The 22,634-nt window shown below is 48.2% G+C and overlaps 1 protein-coding gene across 1 annotated transcript in view; it reads right to left on the bottom strand.

Annotated features, from left to right (window-relative positions):
• The window catches only part of XYLT1 (xylosyltransferase 1), a 349,644-nt gene that overhangs the window by 79,705 nt on the left and 247,305 nt on the right, over window positions 1–22,634 (bottom strand). The window contains exons 5-6 of the mRNA XM_040266531.1: window positions 10,064–10,236; window positions 8,691–8,893 (exon numbers count right to left, since the gene is read on the bottom strand). Coding sequence (XP_040122465.1) covers window positions 8,691–8,893; window positions 10,064–10,236 — 376 coding nt within the window. The remainder of the gene's footprint in view (window positions 1–8,690; window positions 8,894–10,063; window positions 10,237–22,634) is intronic.

Below are 22,634 nucleotides of genomic sequence, written 5' to 3'. Positions count from 1 at the left end.
ACGCAGGCCTCCTTGGAACAGTGAGACGGAGGCCACACAGGTTTCCAGCTGCTGGTGAACAGGTGGTCCTATTCAGAGGATGGGAAATTAGAAGGGGGAGCTGATACGGATTGGGAAGCAGTTCTAGAAGAATCATTTGAGGGCCATGATCCTATGGGGAGACAATTTCCTGGAGCTAACCGCATGGGTCAACTGAGAGCTATGTCTGCTGCTCAAAACTTCCAAGGGTTCCAGGGCCCTTGTTTTTGGGAACTTACGCTCCTTAAAAAGAATAAGAAATACCCTGCACTACTATCAAAAAGAAAAATGCATGAGCAAGGATATAGGGAAGTCAAAACCCTTGTGCACTGCTGGTGGGGATGTAAATTGGTATAGTCGCTATGAAAAACAGTATGGAGGTTCCTCAAAAACTAGAAATAGAATCACCATATGATCAGTAATTCTACTTCTGGGCATAACTAAAAGAACTGAAGACAGGGAGGTGATGAGATATTCATACACCCATGTTCTCAGCGGCATTATTTACCAGAGCTGTAAGGTAGAAGCCACCCAAGTGTCCATCAGTGATGGATGAGTGGACAAGCAAAACATAGTCTCTCCAGACAAGGGAGATTTATTCCCTCCCAGAAAGGAAGGGAATTGTGACACTTGCTACGACGTCAATGAACCTCGAGGACATTCTGCTAAATGAAATAAACCAGTCACAAAAAGAAAAATACTGTCTAATTCCACTTCCAGGAGGTGCCTAAAGCGGTCAAATTCATAGACACAGAAACTAGAATGCTGGTTGCCAGGCCCCGGGGGAGGGGAGATAGGGGGTTGTTCAGTGGGTGTGGAGTTTCAGGTTTGAAAATGAAAAGAGTTCTGGAGCTTCGTGGTACACCAATGTGAATGTGCTTCAGTTCAGTTCAGTTCAGTTCAGTCGTTCAGTCGGGTCCAACTCTTTGCGACTCCATGAATTGCAGCACGCCAGGCCTCCCTGTCCATCACCAACTCCCGGAGTTTACTCAGACTCACGAATGTGCTTAACCACTTAAAAATGGTTAAGATGGTAGGTTTTAGGTTATGCATATTCTATCACAGTTAATGCCAAAAGTACAAAGAGGAGTCTCTCGCACTTTCTTTCACAGTCCTTAGCTGTCGTCCCCTCCTGTCTCACGATCAGTCCTCTTCTAAAACTGTGGCCTCGGCCCCCTGTCCATTCTGGGTCCTTTGTGCCAGCCGTGCTCTGCAAGTCTTCTGAGAACGAGGCTGTTTTGTGCAGATGGGGGGTCTGGGCCCTACACACGAGCAGCTGCCTGGCTCTGTGCCTGAAAGGCTAAGACACTGCTTGGATTCAGGAAGCTCACGATGGCTTCTGAGACCCCTGCCTCTGCCTGAGGTGTGGGGAGGAGGGCTCCCCGAATGTGGTTCTACACCAGCAACAGCAGCAGCAGCAATCACCTCCTTCCTCACAGGCCTCCCCCACCGGCCCAGTCCCCTCCCCACTGTTATCTCACAGTAGCTAAAATGATCGCTCCAGGTTGCAAATAATGCTGAAGCTTTGAAGTGTTAGTCGCTCAGTCATGTCTGACTCTGCGAGCCCATGAACTGTAGCCTGTCAGGCTCCTCTGTCCATGGAATTCTCCAGGCAAGGATACTGGAGTGGGTTGCCATTCCCTTCTCCAGGGACTACTCATTAAAACTGCACAGCTCCTGGGCTAAGGATTCAACCACCGGACAAGTGATCAGAAATCCCTGCAGGAACTGGCTGGACCGTCCTCCCTGGTGGTAAGGCACTCTGGCTGGTTGTGTTCCAGCCACATCAGCCTTATTTTAACTCCTCAAGCCTGTCAGGGGTCCTCTTATACCTTGGTCTTTGCTTATGCCATCCCCTTACCTGGAACACACTGCTAGCTAAGCCCTACCCATCTCACACACCTCAGTTCATGTGCTGCCTCCTAAGAGAGGCCGCCCCAGGCTCCAAGGTGCAGGTGAGCTTCACTTGCTAAATGCTCTTTCATCTGTCCTTCCTTTCAGAATACTTGCCTTACTTTGTGATCACCTGTTCATTCATGTGATCTTTCTGGTTAGTTTCTGACTCCTTCTATCAATAAACGAGGGCTGTTGCACAGACAGTGCCCGCTGGGTGCTAAGCACATTCCATACATTAATTCATTTCTCTCTCTAAGCAACTGTATGGGGCGGTGTTATTGTTGTACCCATTCTACTGATGAGGCAGCTGAGGCCCAGAGACATTAAGCAATATTCTCAAGTCCATGTTCACACAGCTAGTAAACAGAAGATCTGGGATTCAAACCCAGGTGATTCAAACCACTAGGCTGAGGGCAGAGACCAACCATGTTTCTCTTTCCCTTTGAACACTTGGTAGCCAGCATAGTGTCTGGCACATAGTAGGTGGTCAGTAAGTATCTGCTGCATGAATGAGTGAAGTCAGAGAAGCCCCATCTTCTGATCTTACCTGTGGGACCATTTTCAGCTGGCCTCTCAGGCCAGCCTGAGCTCTTTCCTCCACAAAACACCCTTGGGTTGCTTTCAGAGGGGCTTGGATGGTGAAAGAAGGAAGGAGGGAAAAAGGGAAACTGAGACCTCCATCCCTAAGCCGTCATCTTTCCATCTTCAACCCCAAATCGGTCTCAACCAGCCAGAATCACTGCAAACTTCTCTAATGGAACCAGGCGGAGGAGTGCCAGGCTGAACGGGGAAGGTTACCAGGCTTCTGTGGACCAGGGTGCACAGATCAGCACCCCTACCTTGACCTTGGCATCATCAGAGCTCAGGCAGTAAAAGTCCTGGTATCAACGCTGTGCAGAGGCCCACGTGATGGAGTTGCATCTTCTTAAACCAGATGAGGTCCTCACCTTAGGTTGTAAGGCACAGGCCAAGCTGGCCAAGAGACGGGGCTTTCAGGGAGCTCTTAAGAATCCTGGTTCTACCACCTGATGAGTGGGTAAACAAATTATGGCACAGCCACACAATGGAATGGTATACAGCCATAAAAAGGATGAAGTACTGGCATAGGCCACAATGTGGGTAAAGCATGAACATGTTATCCTAAGTGAAAGAAGTCAGTCACAAAACATCACACACGGTAAGATTCCATACATATGAAGCATCCAAAGCAGGCAAATCCATGGAGACAGATTAGTGATTGACAGGGGCTCATGGTGGGATGTGAATGGGGAGGGACAGGGTTTCCTCTTGGGGTAATGAACGTGTTGTGCAAGTAGAGAAAGGTTCTGGCTGCACAACATTGTGTGTGTGTGCGCTCAGTCATGTCCAGCTCTTTGTGACTCCATGGACTGTAGCCCTCCAGACTCCTCTGTCCATGGGATTTTTCAGGCAAGGATGCTGAAGTGGGTTGCCATTTCCTTCTCTAGGGGATCTGTGGAGATCCCCTAGACCCAGGGATTGAACCTGCATCTCTTGCACTGGCAAGAGGATTCCTTGTCATTAGCACCACCTGGAAAGCCCACAACATTGGGCATGTACTAAATGCCACTGGATAGAACCCTTCAAACTGGTTAATTTAATGTTAAGTGAATTTAACCTCCATTTTTAAAAAAAGAAAAAAGAGACCACTGGCTGTATCCTGTGGTCAAGTTCCTCAACATTTCTGTGCCTCACTTTTTTCATCTGAAAAATGGCCTCTCCGAAGTATGTGTGGAGGACCATGTCAGGACAATGGACAGCACATAAAAAAACCAGGCCAGGGAGATCCTGAGTTCTGTAAGTGCATTTTGCTGTGGTTGTGATTTGCTATTAACAACAGGAATTCCTTGACCCACTCGAGAATCAGTGGCCTGACTAGAGGAATGAAAAGTAGGGGACTGACTACACACAGATGTACAGTCCTATGCCAGGTCCCAGGGTGACTAAACTCTGTGCCTAGGTATTACCAAGGGGTTAACTTCCCTGCACAATTCACCAGAAGTTCTAATACTAACCTCTTTAAACTTTCTTACACACCAGAAGCTATGTTTTAAGGGATGAGGATTAAGAGAGCACACATTAAAGGCCCCGGCAGAGGGCCTGACACACAGTAGGTACACAGGAAATGTCTGCTGGATCTGGGCGTTTGTCTTGCTTGATCAGTGCCATGGAGACACTGATCTTGGGGATGTTGCAGAGAAGCCCAGACACCCGCTTCCTGTCTGATTGAGCTGGTCTTTCTGGATGAGGAGCTGCAGAAAAGCTCTTATGCTCCTGCCCTGGGTCCCTAGTGGTATCTCAAGAGAGAGGTTTGGGTCTATGGTTAAGGGTAGCTTAAATGTCCACATGGTGGGCCCCACTGGATTAGACCTTGTTGCTGTGAATCGCTAAGAGGCAGAATTAGTAGATTCTGGGTTTTGCTTGAGGCTTGCACACACACGACATGCATGCACACACACACACCACAGACAGAATGTGAGCCCTGGAGGGGCCATGGACACTTTCAGCCTTTGCATCTGGTTTGCTCCAGGACACAGGGCCCAGTGGCAGACGGTGTGGGGTCTGTTACCACTGGCCCAAACCTCACAAACCAACTGCATAATGCTTTTGGTTTCATCCCTGTCTGTGGTCCATCCGATTGAAGAATGCTAGCGCAGTTTCCAGCCTTACTCAGTAAACAGAATATATTGAATAAAAGCATCATGTTCTTTGATGATTCCAAACCTAGCAGGGTTTCGATAGTTGAAAATATCCATTTTCATAAACAGCTCCAACCAGAGCTTATGTGGGCCAGGCAGTCACGTCAACAGTGAAGTGGGCCTAGATTCTTTAAACATAACTTCGCTTGCATATTCCAAACACAAGAACATCTTCCTGTTCACAGACGAGTTGGTTCTCGCCTGTTTCTCTTGAAACATTCAGTCTTTGAGTCTCACTTTGCATTCCCCACTTTTGAAAGAGATGTGAGTTCAAGAAATATTTTTCTGGGCTTTTCATGAGTGAAGGGAAAAAGGAAAGCCACTCAGCTGATGATGAAGTCCAGCCTGTGGGGCCAGCACTATTATACAACTATGATAACTACTGCCTGCTTTTGGGGAGCACTTTCTGTGTCAGGCACTGTGTTAAGGCCTTGACTTGCAATGTTTCCTCTAATCCTCCTAACTGCCCTGTGAAATAGGTACCAATACTGGGACCCTTTTAGGTGCAGACACTGAGATGCAGAAAGCTGAGGCAACACGTGCCAATTCAAATGGCCCATCGGTGGTGGCAGAATCTGCAGCCAGGGTGTCTGCATCCAGGGTCTCATGGAGGCTACTGGGCAGTAGAAACCAATGAACCCGGCTGGCAGTTAGAGCCAGACAGCTGAACTGGACAGGCGATGACAAAGCACAGACAGCTCAGAGCAGCCAGGATGGGTGAACGCTGCCCTTGGATATCCACCCAGGTTTTCAGAGTCTCATAGAAGCTTCTGACTTGGGCCCTCCCACCCCTTCGAGAAGGCTCCTAAGTTTGCTCATCCTTCCTGGGAGGGGAGAAGTTGTGGTTTTGGAAGCTACAGATGGAGTAGCAGATGGGAAGTGAAAGCCTATCAGAGTTGCCCAGGATAAAACCATTCATCTGCAAAATTCATATGTTTTTGTGTGGGGCGACTTCACGAAAACAACAGCAAGAGGAACCAGCAGTGCCTGACGCGTGAAGCGCCTCTGGTCATGATGCTGGCAACGCGAGTGGGTGGAAGAACTGGCAGGGGGGTGGACACGGAAATGAGAGCCGTGGGAGGCGGAGGAGAGACAGATTGGCAGGCATGGCCAGACAACCGACGCATCAAAGCTAAAAACACGATGACTCCCTTCTCCGAACCCCCAAAGGGTGGGGCACATGGTCTGAGAAAGGATTTCTGGACCTATCTCAGAGATCAGGAGGCTCAGCCTTGGATCCAGCTTGAGGATTCAGAGCTGATAGGTACTGAGCTAAGTGCCCAAACTCTAGGTTCCATGACTACAATCTGATTTCACAGAAGTTGTGTTTACTTGCCAAGGGTCACCTGCAAGTGAGGTGGCAGAACTCAGAGTCTAGCCTTAAGCCATCATATGGGAGTCTGAGCACTCATCTTCTTGGATACTGAACTGCTAGAAACGCTGATCTCCTGGACCAGCTGACCTGGCTAAGTGACCAGTGCTGTTACAATTGCAACTTGCAAATCAACACGGGGCCTATAGGGGGCAGCGTGGAGACTTGATGCAATTCTTCTGGGAAAGGTCATAGGCTGGCCCACCTGCCCTTGAGAGGTCCTGGTCAAGTGTCACCTCCTGACTGAGGCTGACATGACCTCTGAGGCCTCCATGGGAGGTCTGGAGCTGGGGGAGTGGGAATCTTGACCTTTGAAGGGAGCGTCTGCCACACCAGCAACTGTGCTCGGCATTCTGGGGTATTTCTGAACACACTCCTTCTTTGGAAGGGAGAGGGAGAAGGCTCCAGCTCACCCTCGCCTTGTACTTCCCTATACTCATTTCTCCTCCTTGTTTTGTTTATTAGGTTCCAGCCATGTTTAAATGTCTCAAAGGCAAGTAGTTCATCTCCGACCCAAGTCCAGGCTGTTCTCTTTCTCAGGAACTGGAGAGTTCTCAGCTGCAGGCAGTTTTGCTCCTCCAGAAACACAGCACCTGGAGATATCTGTGGTTGCCACAAGCGGTTGGGAGCAGGAACCACTACTGGCATCTAATGGGTAGAGGCCAGGGGTGCTTCCAAATACCAGCAGTGAGCAGGGCAGCCTCACGGCAGAGAATGATCCAGCCCCAGGTCATATTGGTGGGATTCCCAGGGGGCACGAGCGGTAAAGAACCCACTTGCCAATGCAGCAGACAGAACAGATGCGGGATCGATCCCTGGGTTGGGAAGATCCCCTGGAGGAGGGCATGGCAACCCACAGCAGTATTCTTGCCTGAAGAATCCCCATTAACCACAGAGGAGCTGGTGGGCTATGGTCCATAGTGTTACAGAATTGGACACCACTGAAGTGACTTAGCACTCCTGCAATCATACTGACATTAAATGCCAACAGAGATTTTTATCTTTTAGATATGTTTACTGAAATATTTGGGGCTCCCCAGGTGGCTCAGTGGTAAAGAACCTGCCTGCCGATGCAGGAGACGTGGGTTCGATCCCTTAGTTGGGAAGATTCCCTGGAGAAGGAAATGGCAACCCACTCCAGTGTTCTTCCCTGAAGGGTCCAACGGACAGAGGAGCCTGGTAGGCTATAGTCCATAGGGTCGCAAAGAGTAGGACATGACTGAGCATGCACGCACACACTGAAAATTTTACAGATATAACTATATGACCTCTTAGAAATGCTTCACCAGGGCAAGAAGAGGGTCAAGGTCTTTATTGGTATGGATACAAGATGAATTGATTATAGTTGAAACTGGGTGACGCAGGGGTCATTATACTAGTCTTGTATTGTGCATGTTTGAGAATTGCCTTGATAAAACACCTTTTACAAGACTCCTTCATCTAGCTCTTCTGGAAATTCTGTACCCAGTGCTATCATAGAAAGGAAGGCCCTCTCCTTCACCCCATCCACTTCTCCTTTTTGGCCTTTCAATAAGCGAGATGGAAAACACAGTCAAGCAAAGAACTGCCTTCTTGATAGGAAATATAGTTCACTTTGTTGCCTTTTTTCCTCCCTTTAAAGAGATCTCCAGGGGGTTTCTTTGCTTACACCTCTTGTAAAGAGTAAATCAATGTTTGTGCAAAGAGACAGAGTGGTATCTGAATTTCTCACCGCCCCACGGCTGCTGGTTGCTCCACCACCCGCACATAATTGTGGCTGAGTAGCCTACAGGCCCTGGGGAGGCCCTCGAGAGAAACTGCAGTTTCAGTAGAAATCTACCAGTCGTAGAATGCGGGCAATCAATTCATGTGTTAAAATTGGATAGGAGCCAAACAAACCCACCCATGGGATTCCAACAGCCCAGAGACGCCTGTCTGATTCTGCCCAGGCTGTCACATCCCCTCCCCTCCCCCACCCCGCCCCTGCCTTCTTCCACTTTGTTCTTTTCAGTTTAACACCTAAGTCAGACCTTGACCTTCCTCTGCTCTAAACACAGCGTGTGGTTCCCATCTTCCTTTGAGTAATGGCCAAATTCTAGACCCTCCATGATCTCACCTCAGTTTTCTCTCTGGCTTCTATTTCTTAACGACTTCACCCCCTATTCCAGCCACACTGAGCCCTACTGTTCCTGGAACACATCAGGCATCCTCAGGGCTCAGCCCCTGTGCTGCCCTCCACTGGACCATTTTCCCTGTCTGGGCGGCTCACTCCATCACCATCTTCCATTCTTCTCTGGAAGGATGCTCCTGGCCACTCTCATTATAGTTCCACCTCCCCCCTGCTCCTGCTGCTCTCTGCCTTAGTTTTCTGATGTACCATTTTAAATAGTTTGCATGTTGTCTGTTTCCCCCATTTGAATGGAAACACCTCATGGCCAGGGGTTTCAGCCTTTGAAGCATGTTCTCAAACAGAGCTGGGAAAACCATGTACTCAAGAAATCTCTGTTAAATGAATGAATGAGTGAATGCTCACATGATTCTCAAGCACAACGTGGCCCTCATGTAGAGAGACCTTACAGAGACAGTGAGTAAGCATCTCAGACACAGGAAGGCTTCTCCAGACGGGAGGCAGGTTGCTTCTGCCTCTGGCTTTCCAGATATGACAGGGGAAGCAGGACCTCAAAGCAGGCTGGCCAGGGCCGCCTTACCTGATGGGGTAGTCAGCTGCGCTGAGGTTGATGAAGAAGTCCCAGGGCCAGTCGGTCATCTCCAGGAGGTCCCGCATGCTCTGCAGGTATGTGGACAGGAGGCTGGCTCCCCCCCAGATGGTGGCCATCCTCCAGGGCGTGACACGGACGTTGTTGTACTGCCTGGCGAACTGAAGCACTTGGCGATGCAGGTAATTGGAGCGCTTTCCCAGGAGAGGAAGGGTAACATTCAGCAGCATGGAAAACACCCCAGCCCTGCCCCTTACTCCCTCTCTGTCCCTTCCCTTCTGGGTGACAGGGCTTCTGAACTTTGCCAAGTAACTGATTCAGACCCAGGGTGTCTTTCTGCATCGTTATACAAACTTCATTATTTTTAAAGTATTACTTTAGCAATTTCAGATGCAGATTCCCTGGTCCTGCCTCTGCATTACTGGTTTCCCAGGTGTAGGCTGGTGCCTGGGAGTCTGCATTTTTCTCTAAGACTCATACGTATGGTCTGAGGATAACAAGCTAAGTAATATGGTTGTATCTAATATGGTTGCATCCCTGGTTCAGGAAGATCCCCTGGAGAAGAGAATGGCAACCCACTCCAGCCTTCTTGCCTGGAGAATTCCATGGACAGAGAGGAGTCTGGCAGGCTAAAGTCCATGGGGTCATAAAGAGTTGGATATGACAGAGTGCCTAACACTTGCATTTAAACCTGATGAGTATTTTGAAAGGTAGACTTTCTCCACTACCCTCTGGCAGGCCTGCTAGAATCAGACTTTTGAATAGGCATCCCCTTTGTCTTCTTGACCAAAGACACAATCATGTCACATCAGCAGACCAACAGGAACCTCTGGAACAAGATGCTCAGGGGTCAACAAGCTGGCTGCATGATTTTTTTGGTAAATAGAGTTTTATTGAAACAGTCACACACATTCATTTGTGTATGTTTTTATGGCTGCTTTGAGGCTACAGTGCCGGAGCTGATTAGCTGTGACCGAGTGTATAGCCCACAAAGCCTGAAATAATTGCCCTCTGGCCCTTGATGGGAAAAGTGGGCCCACCCCTGAGTTAGCTATCCTTATAGGGTGGCAGGCATTGCACTGGGCAGGACCATGAGCAAAAGAGGTATGACTGACAATGTTCATTGTCACTGAAGGAAGTCTAAAGTCACAGTTGGGAGCTTTGGAACCGACACCCATGCATGCGCACACGCACACACACACACACACACACACAGACACACACACACACACACCTACATAGCACTTCAAGGCCAAATGGTCTGGGGGAGGCAGCTGCTCAGCCTGCAAGGCTCCCCTGAAAGGGAGAGGCAGACACAGCCCCAGAGAAGTGCCAGCATGCGGCGATCAGGGGGCGGGCCTCACCTTGTCCACGTGGATGTAGTAAAAGTGGTCCTTGTGGTAGATGGCCTTGAACATGCGCTGCAGCTGCCGGGAGGCGCGGCCGTGGACCACCAGGACGAAGGCGATTCTGACTGGGTTGGCCAGCATATACTCCACTGAGTCCTCATCCCACTGAACGTTCTTGTTGGCTTTGCCTGGGAAAACCAGGGAGATCACAGAGGTGGGGTGAGTTCGGCTGTCCTCAGGGGGTTTTTCTCTGATGCTTCTTTCCTGGGACTATTTGAGGGGCACAGTAGCCATTTTGGTCCCTGAAACTGGTTTCAACTTAACCAAGCAAGTCCTGGACCTTTACTCTGTCCTGGTAAACAGGAGTAGGGGCCCCTGAGGAGCTAAAGACATGGTTTCCATCCTCAGGGAGCCGAAGTGTACACATCCTCCATGTGTACACTGATGGAAATACGTGTACACATATTAAAGCCAGAGGAGATGAGCCACGCAAGAGGTACATTTCTGAACCACAGAGGAAGGAGCAGTTAACTTCAATTTGGGAAATGTTAAGATATACGTGCTGTTTTTGTTTGTCCAGAATCCACTTTCATTTCTCCTCCAAACAGCATCTATTTTGTTTTGTTTTGTTTTGAAATTGTGGAAAGAACAGATAACCTGAGAGCTACCCTCTTAACACATTTTTAAGTGTTCAGGATAGTAGTGTGGATTATAAGTGATAGCTTATGGTGAACGGTATTGGATTCGTGATCTCCGAAGAAAATTTAGCTTTGGGACCAGGGACCAGGCTTGATCACTCAAGAGCTTTTGTGCAGCAGAGTTTTATTAAAGTGAACAAAGGACAGAGAAAGATTCTGACATAGACATAAGAAGGGGGACAGAGTGGCCCCCTTGCTAGTCTTGGCAAGGCCTTATATACTTTCATCAGACCCACTCCCACAACATACATCTGAAATTAACAAGATTAGAGCTAACAATAGAAAGGTCTGGTAAGACCCTGGCCCATAGTATACAAATTTTAAGGTAACAAGATTAGTCAGAAGGTTAAGGAGAAACGTGTCCTTGAGCAAGATACACTGTTACATTGACTAAGACAAAGCAATGTACAAAAAAAAAAATTGTCTTTTTCTCTTGAGAGCCTCGGACACCTCTCTCTCCTTGAGAGCCCCAGACCCCTTTCTCCTCCTCGGGGACCCCAGATTTCTTATCAACCTACTAGGGAATTGACTCCCTCATAAGCACAATGTTGCATAGCAGATCTCTAGAATTGATCCATCGTGCCTATGAGAAATTTATCACCCAATATTTTCAGGGGCATCAACCTCCCCCATTCTCTGTGTGGAAGGAGAGGGTCTCTATCTAGTATCAATTTCAGGGGTGGTCACAGGACTTAGGCTTGGCCAGTCAGGACACAGTAAGTAAGGTTCAGAGTTAACTAAGCTTTTTAGCCAAGAAGACAGAATTTCAGACTGTTGTTGGAACTAGGTATGAGTCTCAAAGTCCATGAAACTTGAAGATCCTAAGAGCCATTTTATCCCCCCATGGAGAGGAAAGGCAACAGAGAGGGAAATGCTGCTGAGCAAGGGGGAGGGATAGATCCTCGTGACCCCGCTTGAGCTCCCGGATCAGCCTGGGAGGGGATCAGCCACCCGTCATTGCTTATTTTTCTTTAAAAGCCCAGATCCTACACCAGATGCTCCTAGATAAGTGGTTCCAGACGTCTTTTATCCTGGTGTGTGTCTGCTTAGTCACTTCAGTCATGTCCAGCTCTTTGCAATCCGATGGACTGCAGCCCGCCAGGCTCCTCTGTCCATGGGGTTCTCCAGGCAAGAATACTGGAGTGGGTTGCCATGCCCTTCTCCAGGGGATCTTCCCCACTCAGGGATGGAACCCGTATCTCTTGCATTGCAGGCAAATTCTTTACTACTGAGCCATTGGAGAAGCCCCCTTTATCCTGGAAGCAGCCTCAAAGATGCCTTTTATCCTTCTTTCCCTTGTAAATGCCCCAGGGGCAAGGTTTCAGGGAGGAACATGGCTTACTGGTTCAGTTCATTATAATCCCAACCAGAAATCTCCTGGCTTTCCTGAGCTGAATTTCCTTTGGGTGTAACCTGACTTCTTGCAGGTTTTAGGTTTATAGGACTCAGCACACAGCAGCTGCAGGTGTCTCTGAATACCAACTGGGAAAGCTGAGAACTCAGGACTGTTCAACCTGGAGGTCAGGAGACGGGGAGCCTGTTGGCTGTCATTGGGAAGCTGAACGGCCACCATATCAGTGTGGCTCCTTTTGTGTTGTCCCAGAGGACGGGATGGGGATGAGATGAGCGTGGGCTGTGTCCTCATCACGTGATACAGACTCCACGGCCCGCGGCCCTGCCTCCCGCAGACTGCAGATCCCTGCGCCCTGACACCCCCACCATTGACCTTGACCCCTGACCTTTTGTCTTTTCCTTGAGCAAGGCTGTCTTTGCCTCAGAACCTTTCCATGGCCATTCCTGCCCCCAGGGACACCCTCTCCCTAGATCTTTGTATATTTCTTCTTGCCACTAGTTCACAGGTCACAATCAGGCCACCTGCCCCTTACCAACCACATCACTCTCTTTTATCTTGATCTGTTTCAATTTTCTGCATTGCATTGAACACTGTCTGGAATTACATATATATATATTTTATTGTCTGGATCCCCAACTAGAACTAAACTCCAAAAGATTAGGGACTATTTCAGAATATTTGCCACTGAATACACAACATTATTAACAATATCTGGAACATAGCTGGGTTTTGGTGAAAACAAAAGTTACAGGAGGATACATTTTAGTATGGTAAAAATTACCTCTTCTTGAGCATTGAGCAGTCCTTACCATTAATTATTTCATTTAATCCTCGTAACAACCCCGCAAGGCACAGCCATTATCTCTGTTTTGCAAATGAGGAAACCATAGCTTAGAGAGGCCAAGGGACTTATTTGTTCAAGGCCCCACTGCTTTAATTAAGCTGAGATTCAAACCCAGGTCTGTTTCCAAAGCTTATGCCCTTAACCAGTAATATACACTACATTACCATGCCCAGAATTTATAAATATTAATAACAATTCTGCTTAATGAAATAGCCTGTAAATTAGTTATTGCAGGTAGATAGGCATGCACTTGAAGACTGTCAGAAGTATTGCAGAGAGGATTCCTGTGTCATCCGGGAGGTGGACTTTAGGTAGCCAGTAAGGTGACATCTTTTAATTCAACCATCCATCCGTCCATTCATTCATCCATCCATTCAAATTCAACCACTCATCCAACAAACCAGTTAACTATCCACCTAGCAAAACATTCAGTGCCTATCATCCCTCCCCAAAACCATCCATCCATCCATCCATCCATCCATGCATCCACTCACCCATCATCCTCCAAGCAAACCATCCATGCATGCACTCTTCCAACCGTCTAATGATCAACTTTCTGATCCATGCAATATTAACTTAGCCTATACTGCATTAATATTGTGTGGATCAGAGAGTTGATCATTAGATGGTTGGAAGAGTGCAAGCATGGATGATTTGCTTGGAGGATGATGGGTGAGTGGATGGATGGATAGATGAGAAGCTGTATCCTTATTGGCCACTTAAAGTAAGCCTCCCACATGATACAGGAATCTTCTCTGCAATGTCTCTGACAGTTCTCCAGGGCACGCCTATCTACCTACAACAACTAATTCACAAGGTATCTCATTAACTAAGCAGAATTGTTATAAACATTCCCAAATAGAAGACAGAATGGCAACCCACTCCATTATTCTTGCCTGGGGAATCCCATGGACAGAGGAGTTTGGTAGGCTGCCGTCCATAGGGTCACAGAGAGTTGGACATGACTGAAGCGGCCAAGTACACACACATTCCCATACTACGTGCCACATACTATGCTAGGTACTAGAAAAATAAAATTGGAGGAAAAACCCTTCCCTTCAGGAGCTCTCAGCCAACTAGGATACATGGAAGACAATGCTCGATTGCTTTATGAAAGATGTGTGCCCTTTGAGGGTGGGGAAGTAGTGAGCAATATGCCCACAGAGACCGAGGAGATCTCAGAGAATTTAGCCCAAAGCTTCTGAGCCCATTTCCCCATGCTCTCCTGATGTCCTACCCTCTTTGGCTCCTGACTGTTCAATCAGGAAATTCGATCCTGGGGATAATTACCATCTTGGCTCCGGTTGAAGACAAGCTAGGCAGCAACCATAAGGTTATCCTAACTTCCCTCTAATTTTCTTTCTAAACCACTCACAAATACACTTAGGCTTTCCTGGTGGTTGTACAGGAGAAGTGTGCCTGGAAGAATCATGTCCCTTTAAACACTCACACAATAACCTATCCATTCATTCACCCATCCATCCATCCATCCAACCACCCAGAACCCTTCAACCCTCCCACTTGCCAGTTTAGGACAAAACTTTGAGCACAAAAGCATATGGGATATGAGCCTGTTTTCACACATGGATTATGAATGGGTTAAGGAATGTGAGAATCCAAAGTAAAAAGATAATAACATAAGAGAAAAGCTTATATTCTCTTTCCTGCAACTGCAGCCCAAAGGCAGTGCACAGGTCACGGCAGGGCCGGCTGTAACCTCTCTTCACCTTCCTCAGAGACTCTTTATCAAACAAAGGGAGGGAGGTTAAAAACAATGGCTACTCATGTCACTTTTTTCTACCTGGATTTCTTTGGGTGATGTTTCAAAGGTTTAAATGTGGTCTGGACACTATGTTTCATAGGAATTCCACTCTGTAGGGGTTCCTGCTGGCCTTGATAATACTGCTCATCTCTGCCCCAGGGTTTCTGGGTAACAATGACCTGGAGCTCCTAGCAAGGGAGGCTCCTGGGGCCTTTGGGAACAGCCATGCTCTCCAGCCAGGGACGTCTCTTGCCCTGTTGTTGAATGAGTGAGCGAGTGAATCCATTCTGGACGCAGGCTGCTCTGGGCCAGAGGAGCTGATGTCTCCTGAGTGCTGGTGCCAGGGTCTATGTGTGGGTCGTTACTTGGCTCTGGGAGGAAGACACTGTCATACTCGAGACTCAGAGAGGTCAGCGTGTTTCTCAGGCCACACGGTAAGGAAGGACAGAGGCGGGAGTGTGAACCCAAATCCAGCCCTGCTCCTTCCACCCACCCTCTGCTGTACTGTTGAGCAGGTTATGGGAGGAAGAGTGTGAAGACCGCTCGTTTCTAAAGGGACTTGAATGTTGATGTTGAGAAAAGCCTTTTGTAATTTTTCTTTGGGGGTTTTAGAAAGCAGGGCAGATTCACAGACAGACAGACATGATCAAGGGTGCTTCCTTTCTGGAGAAGGGGGAAGAAGACCTGGGGAAGCAAACACTGGCTGCAGAACCTCCTGGGCGTAAACAGTCTAAAGTCATCCTTGGGTCAGACAGTCTGGGGAGGAGCGAAGAGAAGGGGGAACAAAACCCCAGAGCTCTGCATGCGTGCATGCTAAGTCACTTCAGTTATGTCCGACTCCTTGAGACCCTATGGACCCCGACTCCTTGAGACCCCAGAGGAGCCTGCCGGGCTCCTCTGTCCAGGGAGTTCTCCAGCAAGAATACTGGAGTGGGTTGCCGTGCCCTCCTCCAGGGGATCTTCCTGAACCAGGAACCTGGGTCTCCCACATTGCAGGCAGATTCTTTATCATCTGAGGCACCAGGAAAGCCAGCTATTCTGGGCATTAAGGGTGGGTGAGAAAGACAAAAATATCCACAGAAAAGAGACAGAGAGATGGCGATGGGGATGAGGGGTGGAGGTGGGCACACGCAAATCCAGGGAAAGGCAGAGAGAGACAGGAGGACCTCCTCCTCCCCCATATACGGGAAAGAAATATACAGAGAGACCCACAAAGAATCGCGGGCACAGACAGAGACACACAGACAAAAACGGAGACAAACACACCCAGCCAGACATACACATGGAGGCAGGGACAAGCGGGGAGCTTCTCCACCGGAAAAGCTGGATCCACTTGACCCCAGAGTGATGCAGCTAGCCTTAAAAGCAAAGGCCAATGAAAGTTCCATAATTTCAGAATCAAAAAATGCCCCCAGGCTGGAGACACTGCCTGGTCCCTTCCCCCCAGACTACTTCCATTCTTTACACACTTTCCGCTCGCCTGTCCCCTGGCCAGCCCTGTACTCTCGTGAGCCCAGAGATGAAAGAAGAGGGTGAGGCCCAGGCCTCACCCTGAGACATTCACAGGCTGGCTCCACGACCACAGTGGCAATGATCCCTACGTTGGCACATGGGAGAACCCTGAGGCATTTTGTCAAATAAACAAGAGAGCGTGAATGGGCGAGTTTTCTGCCCTGTGTTGCAGAGGGGGGCAAGGGAGGGCATTCAAAGGGGCCGAGGTTCATGGCACTCTGGGCCAGTTGCCAGTCACCAGCTTCTTATTTTTGCTCCACAGCCCTGGCTCCTGCATCGACCTTTCCAGCAAGCTACTCGGACACGGGGTTGCTGAGGAGACAGGAAACCACCCCAGAGACCAGGCAGAGTGGGCCTCCTTAAGCCTGGTCACCGTTTCCGGGACTGCGGTCCTGGAAAGCTGCCGGCCTCCAACACCAGGAGTAGGATTGTCAGTGGGCTGTGGTGAGCTTCCCAGAAGGGCAGGAACAGGGGAGGGGCTCTCTCCCACCCGCTGGAGGGAGTAGGGGCTGGCAGAGCCTGGCCAGAGGTGATGTGGCAACAAGTATTATAGTGTTACACATGCAGGTCCCTCGACCCAGTAATTTCACTCCTAAGAATCTATCCTGGGGGAAGAAGGCAAATATGCGTGTCTCCATGTATATGGCAACCCACTCCAGTACTCTTGCCTGGAAAATCCCATGGACAGAGGATCCTGGTAGGTTACAGTCCATGGGGTCGCAAAGAGTCAGACAGGACTGAGTGACTTCACGCTCTTTCTTTCTTCCCATGTATAGAGGGTTTCCCAGGTGGCGCTTGTGGTAACGAATCTGCCTGCTAATGCAGGAGACGCAGAAGACACAGGTTCCATTCCTGGATTGGGAAACTCTCCTGGAGAAGGAAATAGCAATCCACTCCAGTATTCCTGCTTGGGGGCTGCAGATCATGGGGTCACAAAGAGTCAAGCACGGCTGAGCACGCACACACGTCCATGTATAGGGTGCTCTTTGTTCATCTAGTCACCCGTTCAGCATCTCCTCTGTGCACACTGGACACAACAGAGTCTTCTCCTGAATGCTGCTTAGGTGAGTGGAGTAGAAAGCCAATACAAAAGTAAGCAAATATACAGAGTGAAGTAAGTCAGAAAGAGAAAAACAAATATCATATATTAACACATATATGTGGAATCTACAAAAATGGTGCAGGTGAACTAGCTGCAGCCTGGGAATAGAGACACAGACAGAGAACGGGCGTGTGGACACAGCAGGGAGAAGGAAGGTGGGATGAACCGAGAAGGTGGCACTGGTGTATATACACCAGCACAGGTGAAATCGACAGCCAGCGGGAACGTGCAGCAGAGCACAGGGAGCCCAGCTCTGTGCTGACCCGGATGGTGGATGGGGGAGATCCAAGAGGGAGGGGATATATGTATGCTTACAGCTGGTTTACTTTATTGTACAGCAGAAGCCAACACAACTTTGTGAAGCAACTATGTGAGTGTGTGCTAAGGCACTTAAGCCATGTCCCACTCTGCGTGACCCTCTGTCCAGGGGCTTCTCCAGACAAGAATACTGGAGTGGGTTGCCTTGCCCTTCTCCAGGGGTTCTTCCCAACCCAGGGATGGAACCTGCATTTCTTAAATCTCCTGCATGAGCAAGTGGGTTCTTTATCACTAGTACCACCCAGGAAACCTGTAAAGCAATGATACCCTAATTTTTTAAAAAGCAAGTAAACAGAGAATACAATTGCAAACATAGTGATATAGACTATGAAGAAAAAAACTTAAGCATGTTAAAGAGGGGCAGATTATTTGACTATGGTGGCCAAATGTAGGCTGATGTGAAGTGGATACACTTGAACAAGCTCAGAGTGAACTGAGAGGGTGAGTCATTTAATTATCACAGATGGAGGAGGATTCTGGGCAGCTATCATAGCAAGTGCAAAGGTCCTGAGGCCTCCATGTCCATGGTGTTTATAATGGTCCAAAATAGGAATCGACCCAAAGGTCATAGTAATACTTGTTGATACAGAACATTATCTATAACACATTAAGCAAAACAGAAGTCCTTCAATGCAATCCGTAACAATTAAAAGACCTGCCCCCAAATATTAACAGAAGATCCGATGGTGGCATGACAGTTTTCATTTCTTCCTTATACTTTTCTGTGTTAACTACATTTTGTAAGATGGATAACTTTTATCAGCCAACCTAACAATAAAGGCGATGCTGCTTTATTTACCAAGCCTTGCTGCTGCTGCTGCTGCTAAGTCGCTTCAGTTGTGTCTGACTCTGTGCGACCCCATAGATGGCAGCCCACCAGGCTCCCCCGTCCCTGGGATTCTCCAGGCAAGAACACTGAAGTGGGTTGCCATTTCCTTCTCCAACGCATGAAAGTGAAGTCACTCAGTCATGTCCGACTCTTCATGACCCCATGGACTGCAGCCTACCAGGCTCCTCCACCCATGGGATTTTCCAGGCAAGAGTACTGGAGTGGGTTGCCACTGCCTTCTCCTAAAAGGCGATGCTTACTGATACTTCTAATATCAACTGTTTACTGAACATGCCAGCTATGTATTAAGCCATTTCTGTGCACGATGTTTTTTTTTTTGTTTTTTTTTTTACTTCCATCCAAACTTCTATGAGAAAAGGGTTATTATCTTCCTCTGATATGGCGAAGGAAGCTGAAGTTCAGAGACGTCCCGGTTGGGAGTTGGTTGAGCTGGAAATGGAGCTGGTCTCTTTTACCCAAGCCCTATTATTGCCACTATGCTCCATTAAATTGTCCTCATTTCCAAAAGATGAAAATCTCTTCCTAGAAGCCTATCAGTTGGCTTTTTTTCAGCTGCAGGACAGATAACAATGACATGTGGTCAGAGCTATGTGTGTCTTTACAGACTGAGACCCAGATGTTGCCCGGTTCCTAAAAAAAGCTATGAATTTAACAATGTAATCAGATTCCTGTGGCATAAAACAGAAAATAAGTGGAAGAATCAGAGTGATTAGAGGCAGCAGGAGAAGCTGACTTCAGACAAATGTTAAAAAGCCACGGTTGTGGGGAGGCATATAAAGTATATTTTTGCCATGCAGGTGGAGAGGCCAAGGACAAGTGCTCATGGAGGGCTCTGCCCAGCAACTAGCTGTGCCAGCTTCAGCCTATTACCCAAGCTCTGTTTTTATTGCCATGGGTCAAATAAGGGCTATGCAACCCTTGGGCTCTAAAGAGCTGCTGAAGATGAAGGTACTCTGCAAGGACCAATGTGCTGTACAAAAGTTGACATGTTGGCAATGATTATGCTTGTGGTTCCCTTTAGGGATACGATCTGGGAGGAGACAGTGAGCTACAGTGGTTAAGAGCATGGCCTCTGGTCAGGCAGATCTGTGTGACTTTGGAGCAGTTAAACCCCCTCTCCAGGCCTCAGTTCTCTCATCTGTAAAATGGGTACATTATCATCACAGAGTCTGTCTCACGTGGATGTCTGTGTCTGTTAGAATAGCTATCAGCAATGCCAGCGTTACTGCCACCATTTCGATTTGGCTATTCAGGATCAAGTTTGTTGTAACCACTGGGTTCAGCTCCAGCGCTCTAGCTCAAGGCCACGTGGCCTCTCGGGGCTGTGTATACCTGGGAGCTCACTGCTGCAAATAAACACCCACACCCGGAGTCTCCCTCTGCGGCATCTGCCTCTGATCACAACTAATAACAAATGCAAAATGAAGGAGCCTCTTGACTGGAATAGTTATTCCACCAACAAAGCCCGCAATTCTATTTATGCTCTGAAGGGGCCTCTTTGAGCTGTTGCAAGGGGAGCTTTCTGACGGTTCCAAATTATAGGGGTGGCTGGATCTTGGGAAGAAGTGGAGACAAGACTGAGTTACAAATAGGATTGGGGTCAGGGGTGCACCCAGGCCCCTGCCCTAGGCTTGGGGCGGGCTCCGCGGCTCAGAACCACTGCCAGCTCTGCCTCTTCAGAGCAAGGACTATGAAAAGACACCTCTCTGATCATCAGTTCTTTCTCTGTAAAGCGGGTTAGTCACAGGTAGCTCTATTTTTAATTTTTTGAGGAGCCTCCACACTGCTTTCCGTTGTGGCTACACCATTTTGCACTCCCACCAGGATGAACATTGAGGACACGCACTGAGCTGAATAAACCAGTCCCAGAAAGGCAAATCCGGCGTGATTCCACTCGTATGAGTGACCTCACATGTCTAACTCATAGGATCAAACAGGGGAAATGCGGTGGCCAGGGGCTGAGGGTTCAGGAAGTAGGGAATTACCACCCATGGGCATAGAGTTTCAGATGAACCCAGTGAACAAGTGCTGGAGATCTGAGTACAATGCTGAACCTGTAGCCAACAACACTGGATTGTGAGCTTAAACTGTGTTAAGAGGGTAGATCTCACGTTAAGTGTTCTAACCAAAACACAATACATTTTTTAAAAACAGAGAGGATGACCAATCTGCCCCTGGCCCCAGTGGGTGGTGCTTGTGGGCGGGGCACGTTGGCACACCAGGCTGTTGCACTGAGCAGGAGTCAGGGCTTCGGAGGAGAGAGCCTGGCAGGTTCTAGGTGCTTCCTCAGACTTGGGCCAAGGGCTTTTTTTTTTTTTCTCACTGGGAAGTTTCAATGCTGAGTTCTGGTGATTAGAACTTGAGAGAAGCCCTCTGCTCTCAAGGGATTTCGAAAAGGTCGTGGGACCACGTGTCTGGATCCAAATCTTGCTACTGCTGTGAACCAGCCATGGCACCGTAAGCCAGTCATTTCCCTTCCTTGGTCCCCAAGACTCTTCCAGAACAATAATGACATCTGAGGCATACTGAGCCCTAAGCACTATGCACACATGATCTCATTACTTAATTTCCCTGAGGTCTAGGAGGCAGATACCATGGTTATTACCCCCATCTCACCATGGGGGGTGGTTCTGAGGCTGCAAGGCACTGAATAACTGATGACGAGTTACCCTCTCTGCAGAGGGCTGGATCAGAGACAAACCCATGCTTTATTCTAGCAGATAAGGAGGTAACATTCCAATAGTCTGGAACTCTAGCCTGACCACGGAATTAGCACCACTGAATACAAAACAAAGTGACAGACTTTATTTTCTTGGGCTCCAAAATCACTGCAGACAGTGGCTACAGCCATGAAATTAAAAGACGCTTGCTCTTTGGAAGCAAAGCTATGACAAACTTAGAGAGAGTATTAAAAAGCAGAGACGACACTTTGCCAACAAAGGTCTGTCTAGTCAAAACTATGGTTTTTCTGTTAGTAATGTATGAATGTGAGAATTGGACCATAAAGAATGCTGAGTGCTGAAGAATTGATGATTTCGAACTGTGATGCTGGAGAAGACTCATGAGAGTCCCTTGGACATCAAGGAGATCAAACCAATCCTAAAGGCAATCAACCCTGAATACACATTGGAAGGACTGATGTTGAAGCTGAAGCTCTAGTACTTTGGCCACCTGATGCGAACATCCAACTCATTGGAAAAGACCCTGGTGCTGGGAGAGATTGAGGGCAGGAGGAGAAGGGAGAGACAGAGGATGAGATGGTTGGATGGCATCACCATGTCCATGACTCAATGGACATGAATTTGAGCAAATTCTGGGAGATAGTGAGGGACAGGAATGGTGAGGTCACAAAGAGTTGGACATGACTGAGTGACTGAACAACAACAACTCTCTTGAGACAGGGCTGGTTGTTGGTCCTTTCTCCCAAACTTCCTTCATTGTTCAGCTTTATTGAAGCATAACTGACATAGAAAATTTTAAGATATTTAAAGTGTACACTGGGGTGATTTGATACACATATACATTGTGAAATGATTCCCCCATCTAGTTAATTAGCATATCATCACCTCACTTGTTTATTTAGAGGGTGAAAACATTTACATTCTACTCTCTCAGTGACTTTCCCTCGTACAATACAGTGTTGCCAGCTGTAGTCTCAGATCTTACTCATCTTATTGCTGCAAGTGTGTATCCTTTGACAATCTGTTCTCTTCCCTCTACCCCCAGTCCCCGGTGACCACTTTCCTACTCTCTGTTTCCAAAAAGATTCCATGTATAAGTGGTATCATGCAATGTTTGTGCTTGTCTGGTTTGTATCACTCAGCACAAGGTCCTCAAGTTCCAACCACGCTGTCCCAATGGCAAGGTGTCCTTCTCTCTTGAGGCTGAATCATCTCCCTTGTATACACCACATCAAGTTGGCTTTCTTGATAGCTGGCAGTTCCCCACGAGCCAAGGCCAAGGTTTTATATCTCCTAGCCTCCTTGTCCTGGCACAGAGCTAAGCTCAGGGGAGAAGCCCTCCGTGAATGAATGATTTAGACTGATGGATTAAACTGGACAGCTCCATCCATTCAGGGCCTGGAGGGAGCTGAAGTGGAAGACTCATGCTTGAGCTGTTGCCCATGAGGGTCTCCACTCAAGTGAA

The sequence above is a fragment of the Oryx dammah genome, unplaced genomic scaffold (assembly GCF_014754425.2).
Source record: "Oryx dammah isolate SB20612 unplaced genomic scaffold, SCBI_Odam_1.1 HiC_scaffold_2, whole genome shotgun sequence".
In the NCBI taxonomy this organism is placed as follows: domain Eukaryota; kingdom Metazoa; phylum Chordata; class Mammalia; order Artiodactyla; family Bovidae; genus Oryx; species Oryx dammah.
The sequence above is the reverse complement of the archived record's forward strand: the minus strand, read 5'-3'. Positions and strand labels throughout refer to the sequence as shown.